Source organism: Mustela nivalis (assembly GCF_964662115.1).
Source record: "Mustela nivalis genome assembly, chromosome: 12".
NCBI classification, from domain to species: domain Eukaryota; kingdom Metazoa; phylum Chordata; class Mammalia; order Carnivora; family Mustelidae; genus Mustela; species Mustela nivalis.
In genome coordinates, this window is record NC_139031.1 from 9,998,371 (window position 1) to 10,019,594 (window position 21,224).

The 21,224-nt window shown below is 45.3% G+C and overlaps 1 protein-coding gene and 2 long non-coding RNA genes across 3 annotated transcripts in view; 1 reads left to right on the top strand and 2 right to left on the bottom strand.

The window, feature by feature from the left end:
- Positions 1 to 20: 20 nt before the first annotated feature.
- LOC309845066 lies at positions 21 to 1,521 on the top strand. Its single transcript, XR_014301013.1, has 3 exons — positions 21 to 356; positions 493 to 583; positions 1,132 to 1,521. It is a non-coding gene; the product is annotated as an uncharacterized lncRNA (long non-coding RNA).
- Positions 1,522 to 13,407: 11,886 nt separating this feature from the next.
- The window catches only part of LOC309844606, a 95,595-nt gene continuing 87,778 nt past the window's right edge, over positions 13,408 to 21,224 (bottom strand). The window contains exon 4 of the long non-coding RNA XR_014300788.1: positions 13,408 to 13,539. This is a non-coding gene — a long non-coding RNA (uncharacterized lncRNA). The remainder of the gene's footprint in view (positions 13,540 to 21,224) is intronic.
- Positions 16,890 to 17,831, bottom strand: LOC309845777 (olfactory receptor 2A1/2A42-like; the record flags this gene model as incomplete). The annotated part of the gene is made up of 1 exon (XM_082694131.1): positions 16,890 to 17,831. One exon carries the CDS (start codon positions 17,829 to 17,831, stop codon positions 16,890 to 16,892), a length of 942 nt encoding a protein of 313 aa, XP_082550257.1.

A 21,224-nucleotide genomic window follows, 5' to 3' on the forward strand; every position in this document is an offset into this window, starting at 1 on the left:
CGCGGCGGGGCCCGGGGGGTGGGGGACCGAGGGGGCCCCTCGTGAGTCGCGCGTGGCTCCGCGGGCGGCCCGGGTGTTTCTTCTCCCGGGATCGCTTCGGGTCGCCGCCGAAGCCTGCGCCTGGGCCCCGCCGAGCTGCCCGCGGCGGGCGATCGTCCTTCGGCGGCTCCGGGTCCCGGGATGTCCGAGGTTGTGCGTTCCTGCGCTTTGTCTTCGGGCCCCCGGGTTCGTTCCTCTCCCTCGCTGCCCACCTGTCTCCATCCCTTAGGGCCTAGGAACGCGCACCTCTAAACCAGCGTGGCCGTGTCTTTGCTCCGCGGACCGTCTGCTTTTGCATTTTTTAAAGTTCATTTCAGGTCGGTGATGCGTCTCAGGGTGTGCGTTCCTTCTCTGCCCTTCCGGGACGCGTGTCTGTAGGCAGACGTCTAGGTCTCGGGCCTGAGTGCTTCTCATGCTTGCATGCTTTTCCTCTTTCTTTTCTGATTCTTCTAGGGAAGCCTTAGGTTCTGCTGGTCTCCGGCGCTCTGTGCCTCTCCATAGACTCCAGAGAAAGCCACGATGCTCTGTGGCCCAACCCCACACAGTGAGAACCCCTCACCTCGGGGGCCAGAGATTCCCGATCTGCTCATTCTAGTCAGATCACGCCCCCTGCCCTGTTCCTTACTCCAGGGATTTCCAAGTAGAGTCTTAACAGGCTCTCGGGCTGTTTTGTTATCGGGAGTGCCACGATCTATCAGCCCAAATAGCTAGTGCGTTAGACCATTTCCAGATTACTGTGCCCATTGACTGCTCCAGTGATCCTAGTGTGCCCACTAGGATTTTGAAGACTTTAGGATAGATTATCATTAAGGTAGAAGGGTGTCTTCTCGGGGAAAGTCCTGAAGCACCTCTGTGTTCAGAGAATGAGCTGCTTTGGTCATTATTACTCTGAAGGGTTAAGCCCTAAACAGTTCAACAACCTACCACTGCCTCTAAGCTACTGCGTTAAGGTGTGGGAAGCAGTGAGGAAAGCATTATCAGGAGTTCAGGTTGGTACCCGCAGGCCTTGCAAGTGTCCTAAGCTCAGCGAGAGGGTAAGAATGGGGAGTGTGGTCAATCAAAGAGTTTCAGGTAAAAAACTCTTTCTTTCAGGGCACCTGGGTGGCTCAATGGGACGGGCCTCTGCCTTCGATTCAGGTCATGATCTTGGAGTCCTGGGATCAGCCCAGCGGTGGGCTCTCTGCTCAGCAGAGAGTTTGCTTGCCCCTCTCTCTGCCTGTTTACTTGTGATCTCCCTCTGTCAAATAAATAAATAAAAAAAAAAATCTTTAAAAACAAAACAAAACAAAAATCAAAAAACCCTCTCTCTGTCTAGGCTAGGAGAGAAAACTCAGTCCAGGGCACAAGGGGGCCCTTGATTTCTAGCAGAAAGCAAAGTAAATAAACTCCTAATCCTTGGGCAGAGCTTGCAGATCCCTGCTCTTCCGCACTGCCTATCAGAAGTGGTCAATGCCGTGGGAGGTGCTGGAGCGGCCCCAGAAACCCACCGGCCATTCTTCTCGCTCCCCTCTGTCTTGACTTGGTCCCCCTGCCCCAGTGACAGCTCAGTGTGACTTAGTTTCCGCTGAATGTCAGGTCTTACCAAACAAACTCCTCTTGTTCTGCCAGCTCCGACCTATCAGCATTTTTTCTTTTAGTCACCACCCTTGATTCCATGACCTCTGGGCTGTCGTCCAGAGGGTTAGGCATAGCTGCCCCTGACTTTTCAGCCAGTGGTGAGATGTAAGAAAGTTAAAATGTATCCCTTAGGGGGCTGGCTTCTCCCCAGGGAGCATCTCTGTCTGCAGGGGGGACACATTTGGGGACCAATCCATGTCTAGGCTCCTTGTCCCCTCACTTGGCAAAGAACAGTTCTCATTTTATTCTTTTCTCTTTTTTTCTATTTCTTGAAGCTTGCTTGGGGTGCCCTGATCAGGCCTTTCATCCTATCCTACGATTTTGAAATTTCCTTTGGGCTTATATTTCTTCTGTAAAGTCCTAGAGAGGAGAGAGAATGATACAATGGAAAGGATTGGATTTAGATGCGGGCAGGGGCGGGTCTGAATCCTACCTTCACCGCCCACTTAACGCAAAAATGTGGCATCTTAACTTCCTGCGCTCCACCTCCCTCCCGTCCTAAATGCAGATCGTTCTGTTTAACAACACCCGCCTCACTGGGCTGTTGTGGTGCTTCAGTAAGGTATGAGACAGAGGTCTCCTCGCGACAAGGGTAAGAGGTGATCCACAGGGATTAGTTTCCTTTCCTAGCAGCATTGAACGAATCAACTTAAAATAACAAGGCGATAACGGTTGGGAAAGGTGAGCAGATTCAACATAAAGTAATTGTTAAAGGAGAGCTGTATTAGCTGGGGGGAGAAAAAGTCTAGGTTGAGACCCAGCCTTGGAAGGGGGAGAAGGACAGAGAAGGGCTCCCGCATAGTTTCGGGCATCAGGGCTAAAGGAATGGTAATGACCTTTTTAAAAGCAGGAACTCGCTGAGTTCTGCCCTTGGCTCTCACTACTCTGCCCAGACATCCTCTCGTGTTCTTGGTTACTTGATTTCTCACTCACTTAACTCGGACTCTCCGCTGATCCCGTACTAGTTCTTTGAATACTTCTCCGGCTTTAATGACTCTGCTTTTTGCCTGATCCCATGACCCACCTTTGAACCCTTCTGAAGTGACTTTGAACTCCATTCTTTTCTTAAGTTGGCTTAAGAGACCACGGTCTCTCCATCCTTCTCCTTTAAATCCCTGCTGACCCGGGTGCTGTGGTTCTTAGCGGTTCTGTCCCCCTTCTGAAAAACATATTTTCCCTTTCCCATCGTGGTCTCCCTTTATTTCTTTTCTCCGTCTTTGCTCATTGGCCCGAGTCTCCATTTAATGGTGTTCAGGGGTTAGCTATGAATTACCGGATTCATTTTTTAAAAATTCATGTACTCCGTATGCATTTTTTTGGAAACCAGATACACAAAGAACAAGTCTGTGCTCCAAGGAGCTCTCAGTCTAATCAAGGAGAGAAACAAGTAGCAAATAATGATAGCAGAGTGTGATCAGTGTTGAGATACACACTGAGTGCAACGGTAGGCATGAAGGAGAGAACACCGCTTGGGGACAAAAAAGAAATCTTAATGGATAAGGTGCTTTTGGAGTTGACTTGTCCTAGAAAAGTACTCTGTACCTGGTGGAGAGAGGAATAGAGGAAAGGCAAACCAAGAGCAGAAATGGGATATGTAAAAACAGAAGCCTGAGAACATTCTGTGCAGGCAAGGGCAAATACTGTGGGCATAACGAGAGGTACGGGGAAGGAGTGGCAGAGAAGAAAAAGAAGGGAAAGTTAACTGTGTAGGGTGGCGGGTAGGTTTCATAGCTTGATTTTGCTGATCATTGCAAAATGGATATACCTATGACCACATCAAGTTGTACACCTTCAATATGGACAATGTTTATTTGTCCATCATACCCCAGTAAAACTGAATGAAATCCTTTAGAAGAGCCCCATCTCTGAAGGTCTGAGGTCTGAGCTCAGTAGCAGGCTTGGCTTACAAGCCCCTTCATCATCCAGTCGCTGGGGGCTCCTACTTTTTGAAATTTCTCCTGAAGGTGTATTCTTACCTTGGGTGCAGGGATCAGAAGAAAATACCTATGCCTCTGCATCTTATTCAGTCGAATCTCTAAGATGTCTGGCAAATCCTGTCTGAGAAAGACCAAGTATTCCCCGGGAATGGTCCCAGCTGTGGTAGAGTCCCGGCCATCATGGAGAGACACCAGGGTCCTATCCTTCATTCAAACTGTCTTGTTTTTTTTTTTTTTTTTTGGTGTGTATTTAGTTTCAGGATGTTTCAGAAGTTTTCCACCCCAGATTCTTGGAGGATGTGGGGATGATCTCTTTTTGCAAGGAGACTAAAACGGATGACATCCCTTTAGAGGAGTTCTGGCTTTCTCGCCGTGGTTCTCAAACCTGGCAAATCAGCACACCCTCCAGGAAAGACTATTAGTTTGCTGTTGTTTGTTTTTAAGTGCGATGAAGACCAGAAGCCAGATTTGGGAACTGTGATGTGAGCAGTGGTCCTTTACCCCAGAGGTTTCCATCACAATCACCTGGCGAGCTTTATGAATTTGCCCTTGCTCAAAATATAGGAGTGTCAGTTCTGGAGGTGTGGGGTCAAGCAGAACTATTGAAAAATAGCCCGTTGCTGATTTGGATGCCTAATGAGAGTGGAGACCCTCTGATCTGTAGCAGTGATTTTAAAACATCTTTTATCCTACCTTCTATTTTTTAAAAAAAATTCAACAAGCATCCCTAATATTCAACTGTTTTATTTATTTGTAATCTATATAGACATGCATTTATTTTTTTTATTGAAGATTTTATTTATTTGAGAGAAAGGGTGTGAGAGAGAGAGCATGAGCAGTGGGAAGGGGCAGAGGGAGAGGGAGAAGCTGACTCCTCACTGAGCAGGGAGCCCGATGCGGGACTTGATCCCAGGAGCCCGGGATCATGACCTGAGCTGAAGGCAGAGGTTTAACGAAATGAGCCACCCGGGCATCCCTAGACATGCATTTCTTTATTAGAGTCGGCCCAAGGTATCCTCTTGTCACTCTGCCCCTAGGCTCCCACTTACCTGCCCTTTCCTCCCTGAGGGAGTAGAGAGGTTGTGGGAACAAAAAAAGAGAACCATGTATCACCATGTCGTGGTTTTGTCTCTTTGTCTGTGAGGCACAGAGACAGAATGGAAGACATAAAAATGGAGAGAAAAATAAAAACAGAGAGATGCCGTTCCTGGGAGCAGAAACATTCTACTTAGGATACAAATATTTTTGCCTCCATGGCTCCCTCAAGGCAGAGATGCTGAAGGCAGTAAAGTCATAGAGGCAAAACACTAAAAAGAAAAACAGAGTTAGGACAACAGTTTAATCTTATCCCTTTAGAGTTGACCAAACAGCATCGGAGAGGCTAGGACTTAGGAGAACACACTCCTAGCTCCTAGGTGGGGGCCCCTGGGGCTAGCCCCCTCCCCATTACTCAGGCTGCCGACCAAGGTCATTGAACACTTGAGGTTGTCTGTGTTCACAGTCTCCTCACCATGCATCCGTTCAAGGTAGAATGCTTGTCCTTGTACAGGAAGTATGCGAAGGGGATTATGACACGGACTCTGTCTCAAAAGAACTTGGGGAATTTACATGGAAATGGTAAAATAATATTCCAAATGCCAGGGAAATTCAAAGGAAAGTATGATCAAACGGGGCCAGAGTGACAGGCCGAGATCTGAAGAGCCGAGTCTCGAGCCGCCCCTGGGTGCACCGTGTGGGTGGGTGTGGGAGATGCATTTCCATGGCTGGGGACCTGCATGCCACTCCTTAATAGCTGGTTCCCTTCCTGACACACAGACACCCCTGACAGCGGGAAGAGGAGCACTTTGGGCAAGGAGGGGCTGAAGGTGAGCACGAAGCCTAGAGACACCGGCTCTGGCATGTGTGGAGGTGGTGGACGGCGTTCCGACCTGAACAGCCTTCACTCACCCTTGGAGCCAAGCCGACCCCACCAGAATCTTTTTGCACAACGTGCTTCTCCGACAGATTGACCAAAGCACACAGAGATCAGGTTCCCCTCAGGAGTGTGTATTGGATTTCTAGCTCCTGAAGAAGTGCTGCGTCCTCTCTGGCAGAAGCTATAGCGCCATCTCGTGGAAAGAAATGCTTCAAATCCTACGCCTTTCCGTTGTGGAACCTTTCGTCTTCTTTTAAAAAATCAATCTGGCAACTCATTCTTGGCCCCAGATCCTTCTTGGAATACACAGTTTCTGAGTAACAAAAGGCATCTCCTATATTCTCGGTCTTTGAAGGCTCCCTTAGCAGTTCTCCATCAGTGACAGCTTTCTTTTCTTTCTTTCTTTCTTTCTTTTTTTTTTTTTAAAGATATTATTTACTTATTTATTTGACAGACAGAGATCCACAAGTAGGCAGAGAAGCAGGCTGAGACAGGAAGGGAAGCAGGCTCCCTGCCAAGCAGAGAGCCCTATGTGGGGCTCCATCCCAGGACCCTGGGATCATGACCTGAGCCAAAGGCAGAGGCTTAACCCACTGAGCCACCCAGGCTCCCCAGTAACAGCTTTCTTATTTTCAAAAGAATTACATATACTTAGGATCCAATATTCTCCCTGGCTCAGACTTGTTTCTTTTAGGCTGTGTCCTGGGGTTTGGCTTTTAACCATGTCCCAAGGGATCTTGTGTTCTTTGAGTTCAGCAAAGCAACTCTAAGTCCCCAAGGAGAGTAAAGGAAAATACAAGAAGAAACACTGCTCACGTGGCCCTTTTCCGTCTCCTCCAGGAGTTAGGAAGAGGAGGTCCCTTCGTCTTTAAAGAGCTAATGCACAATAACGGGGAGCTCAGAGAAGAATTCATAGCTGTCACGAACTTACAGAAGAATCATTTCCTAGAAATTTAATTGGGTTCATCCTCAGGAGTAGGTTTCCTTTTGGATAATAAGTTCATTGGCTCACTGAATAACTAATGAGACTTCTAAATGCGAGTGCTCTACCCTCCAGCAGCAGGAAGCAATGCCCAGTCTCCTCAAATCTTCCCTTTCCCCAGACTGGTCTGCATCCAAAGTGGAACTTCCCCAGGGTTTGGGACTTCCAACAGGCTGTCCTTGACCTGCATCAGGCTTCACTGGAGTTTAAGGGGGATTTTGCAGAATTTAAAAACTCTGTCCTAACGTCTTCAAAAATCTTATTTCAAAAAAGTCACACGTTGACATGTTCCAAAATTTAAAAATACCAAAGTTTTCCTTTCACCCGTGTCCCCCTCCTCTACCCGTGTCCCCTCTGGTCACTCCAGTCTTGCAGGTGGTCTGTGAGATGCTCGCAAAAACATGCTGCGCTGATAGGAAACACATTATATCCGTGGTAGCCCACAATGTATTCTGGAACCTGCGGGGGTTTTTTGTTTGTTGTTTGTTTTTCTTTTGTTTGTTTGTTTTGGGGGTTAAATATATACAGATTGTTCTATCATATCTGGTTTACTTTTCAGCTGTGCCACATTCTGAATGGAGGTAGTAGCATAGTTGATCTAGCCAGTCTCCTATGGAGGTAGCCCCATCAGGTTGGCAGAACAAGCAATGCTGCCGTGAGTGACCTCGGCATCTGTCGCTTTGCACATGCGCCAGTCCACCTGTAGGATATATTCCTGAAAGCTGACTTGCTGGATCCGATGGTATGTGCATCTGTAATCATGGGGGGCATTGGCAAATCATTCCCCGTGGAGGTCACTCAGACCAGATGAAGGCAGTCAATGACAAGCCGTACCCACACTACCTGTTTTTAGGACGTTTTGATCTTTGCCAACCCGATAGATGAAATATGGTATTTCAGATAGTTACCATGATAGTTTTCACAATTTCCTCGTTATGAATCGGATTATATGAACTCAAGTTTTTCACACGGCTCAGTCACCTAATCAATTCTCTTTCTCCAAAGCCATGTTGGTAAAACACTGATTACTTAAAAATTTCATTCCTTGACTAGGCGAAAATGGCCCAAATGTCTAGCAGCTTTCAAAATATTCTTTGATGTTCTCTCCCGCCTGCTTGTCCCCAGTGCTGGATTTGCCATGTGTGAGAGAAAATTAAGCTTCAGAGCCCTACCAAGGGCCCCTTCTGAGGCTGTCCACTAATTTTGTAGTCATAAATTAATATTCTTTTTCTTAAAGAAGCTGCCTCAAATTGTATAAGCTTTAGCATGGATATGTTTCTGCTTGTCACCATCATCTTTGTTTCTAGCGTGCTAGTTTTCTTCAGTAGTCCTCCAGAATTGTTTTATGCACATATAACCACATATAAATATAGGGTGTTTATCCCTCTTCCAATGACCTTGACTTTACTCAATGCATCTTAGGGATTTTCGCCCAGGATATGAAGACCACCCATCTAAGATATGAGGAGCATCCCTAATACTTCTTGTTTGTTAAAAATTGCATGGTATGCCACTGCAGGGAGGTACCAGTCTTTACTTAATCAGCCTCCCTCCTGGTGGAACTTAGTGTTTGTTTGTTTTGTTTTGTTTTTATCATTTTCTAAATCTCCTGGCTGTTTCCAGAGACTTCAATGGCAGCTGAAAAATTTGGTGTGGCCACAGTTTTCAGAAGAAGTAACGATTACAATAGGTGAAATTGCAGTGGGAGTCCCAGCCTCGCTCCCTCCCTGGGCTCTCTGGGTATTTAGGACTCTCCTAACCAGACAGATCCCCAAGCACCGGGGATTCACAGTCGAGCCGGTATAAGTACATCTGCATATGAAGTTTATCTATGATTGTGAAACCCAAGATTGTCTTGATAAAGAAATTCTGAGTATCTAAAGATAGTAGAGAGAGGTGATCGCAAGCCCAGGCTGCTGCTAAAATGATACGGAATAGGCGTCGGCTTCGCAAAAGGGCAAATAGCCCCGCGAGGTCGTCACTCTGTCAGCAGAGCTGCCGCAGCCCATAGAAAGAAACCCGCTGCACACACACTAACCGTCTGTTCTGCTGGACCTCACGGAGAAGGATCCAACCTCCCAGGCATGGAGTGCTGGATGTCTTCTGCACGCCAGGAGATTCGATCCCTTAGAACTCTCACTTGTGACCAACTTCAGTCATTACTTCCTCCTGCTCCTCCAGTTCGGTGCATATAGCACGGGGATATCATTTTGGACAGCTAGAAATTCAGCCTTTCCATTCCCCTGCCCTCTTAAAGTATCAGCTGTCCAGTTACCCATCACAGCCTACTTTCTGGGTAGAAAAGATCATAAAACTGTCTAATTTGGGTGCCCCCAATGTAACCCTTTTGCCCAGTTATATCTCTGTTCAGACACTGTCCTTTGGCTCTTTGGTATCTTCCTTAGAACTGAACCGTCCTAAGGGACGGTTTTACAAGGGGTTGGGTAAAAAAGGACAGAGAGAAAGTAGGGAAGAGGAAATAAAGGTAAGAGAAGATAACTGATGCAGCTCTCTACTCTAGGACTAGGAGCAATGTTTAGAACTTCTCAGTTTAAAAAGTACTGGCAAGTATATTACCTTTTCTGAAGCTCACAATGTCCCCTTGGAGCCGACAGGATGGGCCGTGTCTTACCGCCATGCCTAGACGGGGAAGCCGAACAAGGATACAGCAGATTGTGGCATATCTCAACCTGGGGTTCCAGGATTACCCACTCTATTGCAGCGTGGCGGCTCAGGTTTGATACTGGCCCAGTCCCTCAGGAAGTGACCTGGGGAGCAGTACTGAAGAGGGGTCTTGGGGATTTGTCTGGAAGCTTTGAGTTGTATTTCACATAAAATTGAAGATAAAAAAATCCATTGTATATATCAGTGGGGGTGTTGCTTTTGAAGATCTGTGGAGGAGGCTCACATGTCTCGATTGCTTCTCTCAGTACTCTCTAGAGTTTTGCTGTTGTCCTGAAGAACCACAGAGCTAGAAACATGGACTCTCTGGGTCCTTGTGGCAGAGACTGGTAGATGTTTATTGAACCGGTCTCCTCTTATTCCTGGGTACCTGTAGAGACCCTATCTCCCAGAATGCCTTGCATTCTTGTGTGACTATATTGATGTGAGAACCAAAGGCAGGAGGAAAGGGAGATAAAATTACATGTGCTTATAACCTGCAGCCCATTGACAAATACTCGAGATAAGCAGATAATAGCATTCCTCCAGGATCCGGAGTCTTCTTTGACACAGGAAAGTCCTTTTGGAACCTCCTTTATCTTTACTTCTCCCAAAGCCAAGGTATATTATCAGTTGTTCCTCACAATATTGGAGCGGCAGGCGGCGGCGGCGGCAGCCCTTTCTTCCCATGGGGCCTGCCCCCGTGCTGTAACAGAGCCACCTTTATGCACCAAAGACGTTTCAAGAATTCTTTCTTGGCCGTGGGCTCTGGCCCTCACCAAACACACCAATATTCCAAAAACTACATCCAATATGACCAAGTTTTAGACAAAGGGATGCGGGCAGAAATGTCCAGTCCACTTTTAGGTCAGGCCCCCTGAAAGCCACCATGCTTTTTCTCCTTCCAAACATCCAGGACAAGCTTGGGAGCCACATGAAAGGAGGAGCGCTTCCTTCCACAAGGTGTAAGGACCTGCTTCGCTTTTCTTTTTCTTTTTTAAAAAATTGCAACACTAACACTTGATTACTTTAAAATTTTCTAATAATGTATTATTTTCCATAGTACGCTTTCCATTTTGAGAGTCAACCCCTTTAACCTTTTAATGGTTATCATTTTGAACATTTTCCTATGCCTTAATATGTCTGTACACACGCATGCACACACACAAATAACATTTCCCGAAATGAATGAGAAAATACTACATCACTACGACTTCTTTTACTCACTTATTTTTTAAGAGAACCTTCCCTGGACATTAGAGAGAGAAAACTTCTTTTAATAGTTGCATAATACTTCATGGTATAGATTTATAATGTTTATTCAATGGACCCACCATTGAAGAATATTAGCTTATTTGCAACATTTTGCCACTGTAAGTAATTCTTTGATTTAAAATAAATATACATGTGTATATTTTGCACATGCATATGAATATTTCTGCAGGATATGTTCCTAGAATTGGAGTTGTTGCATAAAAAGGGTACAAACTTCGGGGTGCTTGGGTGGCTCAGTTGGTTAAGTGACTGCCTTCGGCTCAGGTCATGATCCTGGAGTCCCAGGATCAAGTCCTGCATCGGGCTCCCTGCTTGGCAGGGAGTCTGCTTCTCCCTCTGACCCTCCCCCTTCTCATGCTCTTTCTCTCTCTCTCTCTGTCAAATAAATAAAATCTTAAAAAATTTTTTAAAAAGGGTACAAACTTCAATTTTTGAAGCTATCTTTCCAAATTAGCACCAAATCAATTTACACTGCTCCTCAGACTATTACCCACACACTCAGCCATGCTAGAAAATATCAATCTTTTTATTTTTGTCCCATTTGGTGGACAGGAAATGGTATCTCATGCTTTAAAATTTGATTCTGTAATTACTAGAGAGCCTGCACATCTCGCATCGTACTCATGAATGGTTTTTACTGTTCTACGGTACATGGCTCATTTGTCTCCACTTATATTTACTTAATTTTTGCCCAGTTAAAAAACGGATGCGTCTATTACTATTTTGCCCATTCTCTATGTATTGAAAACTCTGTCAGCTCTATTTGTGTCTTTTTAAAAATATGTGTTTTCAGAACATTGAGGCTGATTTTCTTGAATGTCACTTAATGATAGACAGAAAAAGAGTGTAGCATCCAGGCTACAGAGAGGCGGTGTGCTTGCTGGTTATGGGTGTGGTCTTTGGAGTCAGGCGGACCTGGATGAGAGCCCAGGCTGTCCCATACTTGTCATCACAGCAAAGTTGTTTCTGTCTGCTTTGCCCCTTCCTTCCTTCCTTCCTTCCTTCCTTCCTTCCTCTCTCTTTCTCTTCCTTTCTTTCTTCCCTTTTTCATGAGTGCAATAAAAGTATTAAACTCATTAAATTCATGGAATTATCATGGAATTCAGACAAGATAATAATGCATATATCTCAGCACAATGCTTGGTGCTTGGTAAGTGGTCAGTACCTACTGGGTATGAAATTTATTATTATTACTTACAATGTGGGCAACAGAGATACCAAAGGAGATATAAAGTTTGATTTCTGGTCCCAGAACCTTTCCCAATGAAAGTTATATTTAATAAGACCTTAGGAGGCTAATAAAACTGACTTTTCTAAGAGTAGTCATTTCACTTCCTGTTTCAGCCAGCCTTAAACAATTTCAATAAAACACTAAAATAGTCAGATCGCTCGTTGACTCAGCAGTTACTGTTGAGTTCCTACTATGTTGAAGGCCCAGGATATTCAATTATCTTTTGAGTCCACTTCATTTTCTCTGCATGGAACTTAATTTACATTCCTTTGAAAAAGTGAAAATCCACATTTCGATGAAATGTGAGAAAATCAACAGAGAGAGAACAAGAAAATAAGAAGAATCTTAGGAAGTGTCTAAATCAAATTTCATTTTATCGGTGAAGAAACTGAAGGCCAGAGGAGCTAGGCAGCTTTTCTAAGGTCACACAGTGAGTGAGTGGGGAAGCTGGGGTGGGAACCCAGAGAGCCCAACTCCGAGCCGGCACTCTTGTCTAAATCCAAGGGTGTTCAAGGATCCACCTCTTCTTTGGTCCAAACATGATTTCAAAAATTAAAATAGAAAAAAAACAGAAACACTGTTAAAAAACCAAAAAAGTCATATATCAAAATGAGCCAACAAAGTTTGTCAAGAAAGCAAGGAGAGTAAGATACTTCCTTGCTAGCTGGAGAAACACAGTCACGCTTTCATCCCGTGGGACTACATTCCAACCCTCCTTTCATTTTTGTCTGCCCTCAACAACCCATATTTAACGATGCTGCTTTACATTCACAGCAAACAGTAAACAACCATCCTGTAGGTTGGTGGTTGGCAATCCTGGTCCACATGCCAAAGATGCTGCAGGTGCTAATTTCGGGAGGCAAGGGAAGCAGCTACCACACACGGATTCCCATTCCTGTCATTTCCAGTAGTTACCGCCCATAATTGTCTCCACCCTCTTGCCAGTTTTCAAGAGCAACACCCTAACATGGCTTCGCGTCTGGCACCAGCAGCCTCCTAGCCTTCCAGAATCATAGGCTCAGCAATCTGGCACACTCCTTTGAGAAGTCAATGACCACTGCTTCCTAGGACAGAAATGAATAAACATCCCCAGGACTTTTTATAGTTAGTGCTAAATTTCCACCCCAGTTTTTTCCCTTCTTCTCTGATTTTAGAGCCATAATATATTCTTATTTATTAATATCCATTGCATAAGAATAGAGTAGAGGCAAGAATTGGATAAATCTAATGGACAATAAGATGCCCCAATTTAAAGAAATGAAGGGTAACACATGTCTAGTCCGATAAATTATGGGTGGAAATTTAAATATAATGAATATTTGTTAGTTCAGTGGAGGTTGACTAAGTACATACTATGAACAGTCCTTATGTCAGTCATTGGGTTAAAATAGCAGTAGATCGTGGCAAAAGAGCATTTCAGAGTTAATTTGAAGCCAGACTGCCTAGTCTTGAATTACGTTTCCACCAGTGGATAATTCTTCGGTAGATAATTCATTTCTCTAAACTTTATTTCCTCATTATTGTCTAATGACAGCAATAGTGTCCACTCTACAGATTCAATGCAAAGATGATATTAAAGCATTTCATGTCGTATAGTAAGTGCTCAATAATTTTCAGCTACAATTATATTTATACTATACTATAATCTGCTGTCTGAGGAATGTAAAAAAGGTTAGAAATCAGCAGATGGTTCAACACTGAAAATTTGGAAATGAGGCGAACGGCTAAAGGGTCATTTACTTACCAAAAGTGTAGTGAGTATGTGAAGATATCGGGGATGAAGAGATGACCAGATTCTTGTGCTTCTCCTTGTAGAGAGATGGCACATAATTGTACCGTCAATCCCAGGTTAAAGATGGTACATTTTGGAAATAAACAGAATCTGAAAACAAAGAACAAGAAACAGAAAACAAACCCTGAAATCTGAATTCCCTTGCTTTGAGAAAGATCCCCCATGCTTTCTTAGTAGAGAGGCTATGAACAGGTTCAAAGAGAGAGAGGTTCCCCCTGGAGCCTTTGCCCACTGACTCACAGACAGGTTACTGAGTCTGGTCTGCAGCCTGGACTCTGGGGAAGGCTATTCCCTCCAAGGCTGAAGGGGGGATGCAGAAGGCATGCAGGCAAAAGTCTGGGTGACTTACCAGCCCCAGTGCTCCCCTGGCTAAAGAGCAGCTTTGATCCCAGACTCAAAGTTTGCAAGCCTCACAATATTAAAATAATTTCTGACCTAATGGTAACTATAATAATAGCAATATCTTATGTTTGCACAGCACTTTAAGTCTTCAAATCATGTCCATTTGCACCCCTCTTGTTTGAGGCCTTTAGCAGTCCTGTGGGGCCACCTAAGCAGCTCTCATTCAGCATGCTGGTGGATGGGGAGCACACACTCGGGCAATCTTAGGGGATTTTCCTGGAAAGAGCACAGCTAGCAAATGGTAGAGGTGGGACTAGAACCCAGGTCTCTAGCCTCAGATCCTGCATGTTTACGGGGCCAGATGCCTAGGCCAACCTTGGGAGAGCACTGCACCGAGTTAGGAAGCCACACCAGTGGCTCCTGGGGCATGCTCTCTGCGCCCCACACTTTTCTGTGCCGAACCTTGTATCAGGAGAGCTTTTTTCCTTTGGCACCCGTCAGTAACATCACAGCTCTGTTCTGCTGTGGTCCTGCATCCCACCGAACCTTGCCGTACAGCACTCGGCACTGGTCATGAAACATCGGATTAATGACCGTGTTAGGCAATATCCAAAGTACAAAGTATATCCAGTTTAGGTAAATTACAAGATCACTATCCAAGGCTCTTCCATTTGATGAAGCATCCATCTAACACCGCATTGTTAACTTCTTTCTACCACTGTTTTGTTTTGGGGTCCAGACTCCCAGAGGGCCCTGTTTCCATCCCTGGCCCCTTTAACTATCTCCCCCTTAATGCACTCCAGTATAAAGTCAAGTTGTGGGTGTGTGTGTGTGTTAACCTTAAGTCCCGTGACACTTGTTTATTATAAAGGTGACCCCTGATCCTCATGCTGGGTTTATTGGCAGGATTTCTGGTCGTGAGCACGGGCAGCAGGGCCGCCAGACCTTTCGGATTCCCTGCTGGGGATCCGCTTCCAGCAGAGTCAGGTCGTGCTGGATGAGAATGTCTCGGGTTGCCTTCTTGGAAGCCTCATCCCCTGTATCAGGCCACCAGGGTTTCGGAGGCTGACCAGCAGATTGTGCCAGTCTGGACCACATGACCACCCGCCCTCAGACTCAGATGTCCCGCCCGGCAAATTGCTCCTGGCGCAGAGCAGGTTCCTGTAGCTTGTCCTGCAGTGGGTGTGCCTTAATCACCTCCAGGCGCTGCCCATTCGCGTGGATGTGGCCGCTGCCACGTCTGCAGTGCGACTGGCTGTGGCTGCCTCCTTGAGTCCAGAGACCTGTCCGGACCGCCGGCCCCCTCGTACTGCAGACGAGCTGCTCCCCTGTGGCACTACCCCCAGGAAGAGGGCTTTAGATGCGTTCTTTCCCAAACATAATACCTTTTCTGTCTGGAGCCCAATGCCTCTCTCTGGCTGGAGGCTGAAAGTTTCCTACTCTCTTCCTCCATTTCCATTTCCTGCTTCTGAAATTTCAGTTTCTTTGACTTTAATTTAGTGGTTATGTCTACGGGTTTAGCAGTCAGATCACCTAAGTTTGATCCTGGACTAGACACCTACCAGTTGCAAGGCTTTGGTTAAAGTTACTCAATCTCCTTGTGCCTCTGTTTTAACCCCCAAAAGAGTGGTTAATACCTCCTATCTTACAGGGTTGTTATGAGGATTAAAAAAGATAATACATGTAAGGTACTTAGAATGGAGTATGTCACCGCTGTAAGGACTCTGTAAGTGTGTGCTTGCACTCACCCACGCAGATGTGCGTGAACATGTGCGTGCTGTGTGTGGAACTAGAGATGCCTTTGCTTCTGCTTCTTGCCACCAGCCGAGTTCGAAACCAAACTCCTCACCTCAATGACAACAGCCTCCATCCATTCTCTTCTGTGCGCAGAGGGTCCTAATGTTCTCTGTGACCGAGACCGTAGGACTCACCAACGGAACAAGACTTCCACAAATAAACCCTGGCTCTCCCAGCCTCACTGTGGCGTGTATTAGAAGGAGAAGAAACTCATATTCACTTAGCGTATCCTAGGTTGGGAGAGGTTAGCCTTATTCTTAATCTGATAATATTGATAATGGTGTACCACACTGCATAGAGAAGGTTTGGGGGTGAGATCACTGGGGCAAGGGTCTAGCATTTGCCATTTGCTTCGTGTTTGCATCTGTAAAATGGAATGGTAATGAGAAATAGATTTTTATAATAAAAATGAAGTGATCTCTGTAAATTAGCTATCTATGCGCAGTGGATGGTATGGAGTAAGTACATAGTAATAATGTTAACTACTATTATTATTGCTAAAACTTTTTTTTCCCATTTGAAAATGGGGCTTTCCACCCCTACCTGGTCATTCTGAGTTGGGTAGTAGCGCTTGCCAACTCCTTCTAGTGAAGAGTGCTTGTCTGTCCAGAGAGAATCACAGATACTCTTCTCAACCAGGCGAGAAGAGTTTAGAAACCAGTGGCCTTCAAAAGCTCAGGGCAGGCTGGAAAGCGGATTTCACTGGGTAATTCCCAGGGACGCCAGCTGTTGAATGTGTGCAGACTTACTTTCTGACCATGGAAATTTATAGGACAGATTATAAGGTTTAATCAACAAAATCAGTGCCCCCCTAAGTCTATGTAGGCATTTAGGTACATTTACTATTTATAAGAGGAAGTACAATTAAGGGAAAACATCCTAATATGGGGTTAAAAAAAAAAAAGGAAAAAGGTATCAACAGGTCTTAAGTCTCTGTGGCTACTGTTTTTAAAAGTGGTCACTGACGTGGCTATGTCCAGGAAAGCCTGCCTTCTGCGGTTAATGAGCCCACATGATGGGGCCACAGGTAGAGCGTCTATTTTAACCTTTTAGGACCCACAGCAGTGGATGAAATCAATTTATTCCACTAGGAGTTCTCAATTGACTATGCAGTTAGATGAAAGGATGTATTTGATAGAATTACATATAATGAGTTCAATAAAACCTAAATACTTTCTGGAAAAAGGGAATGCTTTACAGAATACCTTGGATTTTTCAGCCTCATATATAAAGAGTGAGAAGCTTAGGTGATACACAGTACCCAAGGCTCCAGGGAACTACTGAGGCTACGGATTCCAATGTCACTCCAGTGGGGAATGACCTTCCTTGCACATTGTTCTTCTCAGGGCACCCTTGACCTCTGCGTTCCTCAGGCTGTAGATCAGTGGGTTCAGCATAGGATTGAAAAAGCTGTAAAACAGGAAAAGGATCTTCTGCTGCTCCTCAGGGTGGCGGGATTTGGGGGCCATGTACATGACAATGGCGCTGCCAAAGAAGAGCCCCACCACACACAGGTGGGAGGAGCAGGTGGAGAAGGCCTTTCTGCGGCCCTCTCCGGACTGGATCCTCATGATGGCCAACAGGATGCGGGAGTAGGACACCAGCACCAAGCAGAGGGGCCCGACTAAGATAAACATACAGGCAACAAAGATGACCACTTTGTTGAGCTGCGTGTCAGCACAGGCCAGCTTGAGGACAGACAGGATTTCGCAGAAGAAGTGGTTGACTTCATGCGGCCCACAGAAGGGCAGCCTCAGGATGAGAACCACATGGACCAGGGCGAGCAGGGAGCCGCAGGCCCAGGAGGTCGTCACTAGGGTGAAGCAGCCCCTCCAACTCATGATGGCAGAATACCGGAGGGGGTGGCAGATGGCCACATACCGATCATAGGACATCACCACCAGGAGAAGACATTCAGTATGAGCGAAAGTCAAGAAAAGAAAAGTTTGTGTTAAGCAGCCAGCAAAGGAGATGGGCTTGTCTGGCTTCAGGAGGTTCACCAGCATCTGGGGCACGGTGTTGCAGGCATAGGCTATGTCGACGACGGCCAGGTGGGAGAGGAAGCAGTACATGGGGGTGTGCAGTCGGGAGTCCAGCCAGATGAGCCCCAGGATGATGCCGTTCCCCAGCAGGGTGCAGGCGTAGAACAGGGAGAAGAGCCCAAAGAGAACCATCTGAATTCTTGAGCCAAGACAAAATCCTAGTAGAATGAACTCTGTCACCGCTGTCTGATTTTCCCCCATTTCACTATGAAAAAGGTAAAATGGAAAGCTGGGGAAAGAATTGTCCAAAACAACTAGACATTATAGTATACATTTTGTCATTTTTAGAAGATAAACTTTTAAAATTAACAATCTAGTGACATATTAAGTTAATTAATCACTTAATCTGACAACCAGTTTTAAGAAAGGGGATTATGTCTCCAAGGACAGATTGACAGTCCTTAGAGGATTGGCTCCAAGGACTGTCAATCCTCTAGGATTGACCTAGAGCCAGTGACACTCTAATGGGATGGAAGAATGTCAAACCAAAGAGGAAATAAAGTAACCTCAAATACGGATTATCTTGGAGCGGCACATGACAGAATTATGAAGAGCATTGCTGGAGTGTAGAGGTCATCCGTCACGGAAGGACTCTAGATATGAGAATTAGTGTAGCCTAGGAAAAAGATGTGAAAATCCAGCATCTCGTTAGAAATATCAGCCATGCTGCTTTCAGCATCAGAAACCCACCTTTGTACTCTAGAGGAGCTTATGTGATGAAAGCAGGAGAATCTTCGGGGACCGTTTAAGTTGCTAAGAAGGAATCAAGGGCTGTGTGCATAGGGGCTCTATTGACTATATTTTACAGTGGGTGACGATACCAACCGACAATTGGCCATTTAGCAGTCTACTGATTGATTCCTAGTTACTGATTTACCAAAAAATGGTTCCAAATACAAGCTATAAACTTTGTAGGAATTGTTTTTTGGCAAGCTGCCCAGTGTTCATGTATCATGAATCTTGACTTTGTGTGCAGGCGTGTCAACAAGTAGGAGGTTAGGCATTCACGCCTGGTTTGAAGGCTGTGGTGTGAATGGATCTGTGTAAAGACATTTTAAGATGCAGTTCCTATGCCCTATTTGTGTTTCATCTCATCGCTCCTTCTGTTAAAGAGTAAATCCAGTGCTAACATAACTAAGACACGCCGTACCTTCAAGGACGTTGTACGGCTGAGCAACTGCATCATGTGCCCTTGTGAAATTCAGAACCGTAAGAAACGGGCTCCTGGGTGGCTCTGTCACTAAGCGTCTGTCTTCAGCTCAGGGTCCTGGGATCAAGCCCCATGTTGGGCTCCCTGCTCAGGAAGGAGCTCCTTTCTCTCCTTTCTCTCTTTGCTTACTGCTCACCCTGCTTGTGCGTTCTCTCTCGCTTGCTGTCAAATAAACAAATAAAATCTTTAAAAAAATCCCCACATTACAAGAAGCAGCCGCTTATTAAAAAATGAAGTCTGCTGGCGGCCTGGGTGGCTCAGTTGGTTGAGCGACTGCCTTCAGCTCGGGTCATAGTCCCGGGGTCCTGGGATCGAGTCCTGCACGGGGCTCCCAGCTCCATGGGGAGTCTGCTTCTCCCTCTGACCTCCCCTCTCATGCTCCCCTCTCTCACTCTGTCTCTCTCTCTCTCAAAATAAATTAAAAAAAAAAAAACTTTAAAAAAAAATGAAGTCTGCCTTACTTTAATAATATAAGAATCGCTAAATAATTTATAGATAGCTTATTTAAAAACTGTTGGCAAAGAGATAACTTAGTGAATTTATCATTTCTGGATTGCTATAGCAACACCCTGAGGGTCAGGTGTTTGAGGTTTCTGTGAATTGGTGATAGGCCAAATAGTGATCGGCTTGTCCTTACGTCCTTAGTAACAGCTTCCTCAATACACCACGTAGAAATCAGCATCTTTCTAGTGCGCGCACTTGTGCCTTTAGTAGGCAAAAATAACCTGAGGCTGAGCTGTTGGACTTGTGCCTTCTTGCCTCTGAAGAAAAGTCTCTCCGGGATTCACGTAAGGAAAGATGTTGTTGTTTTAAGACCCTGGTCCAGCTGTCGTTACTTCCAGTGGAGATGTTAATGAGAGGCTCCCTGAGGAACTTGAGAATAGGGAAATAACACTTCTTCTTGAAAAATAAAACTTGCAAAATCCACTCATCGTGGTTGAGAAGAACTGGAGGAGGAAACATGACAACCCACGTGAACATGTCGTTGGGGAGTATGAGTCTATCCCAAACTTCACTCAAAGGGCTTTGCTACCATCTCAAGGAACTAGAGTGGGGGAGGGTCTGTCTGTAAGTAGGGGACCCAAATGTCACCAGGTGCATGTCAACATAAAGGCTGAGGTATAGTGAAGGGGTTATCCATGAGGGCTGGAGTTGGCCAGCACCTCTTCAGGACCGTCCAGAGAGTGAGAGAGCTGTCCTCCTGCTGGGTCTGCATCCTCAGTCCAGGTGGCCTGAGTGAGCAGCAATCAGTAACCCCAGCTCTCAGATCTCCGGTGAATGCCCTCTGCTCGGAGTCCCTGCTCCCCAATTAACCGTGAGGTATTCATTTGCCTTCTCGTGCAGATATTTTGACAAAGAGGGAATGTGCTACTAAGCAAAGTTCTTGCCAATATCTTTATAATAAAAAATTGCATTCAGGTTTATGCATGGTTCTTCTTTTTTTCCCGTTTAGTCTGCATAGTGTGACACAGATGGAAATGTATATGCCTAACCAAATTTCCAAAGCTGGATTTATAGGTGAGGATCAGGCCCAGGACAGAGATCATCTCATTAAAATACAATCCCCCAAAAGTTTATCTGAGTGGCTAATTGGGACCTGAAGAACATCGCTGTTAGATCCTTCTCTAGAATCAACAAATGACTTTTTTAGAATAACCATTATCAATAAATGATACCATCAAGTCACAAATGGATTAAGTAAAGGGTACATCAAGTCATTCACAGATATGATGAACTCCTAACACATGACCAGGGCTTTTTTTTTTTTTTTTTTTAGAATTATATAAAAAATTACTGTGCCAGGACAGCCCTTTGAACTGATTTAGAAAACATACAAAGCATATGAAAATACTTAGTTGTGAAAATGCACCTGAACCCACATCTTAGAAAAAGCACAATCTCTCTATTCAGTTCTTCCTTAATTCATTTTGCCACTTCCAAATGGTTAGTTACATAAAGAAAAAAAAATTACTTGCAAAGTCTGAATCTCTTTGAAACTTAACGAGACAGACAAGAGACAGGAGGGCCTGATGAATACATTAAAGTTAAGAACAGCTGCCATGGGGCGCCTGGGTGGCTCCAGTCCGTTAGGCACCTGCCTCCAACTCTTGATTTTGGCTTCAGGTCATGAGCTTAGGGTCATGAGATAGAGTCTTGGCTCCGGCTCCCTGCTCAGCAGGGAGTCGGCTGGAAATTCTTTCTCTGCCCCTCCCCCTGCTCATGCTCATGTGCTCTCTCTCTCTCGAAAATAAATAAATCTTAAAAAAAAAAAAAAAAGGAACAGTAGCCATATGGGCTGAAAGTCTGGTTTCTTTCACAGAAGTGGGTCATACTACAAACTTTGAACAGGAATAAATTTATTCATTTTTGCAATTCTGGCACAA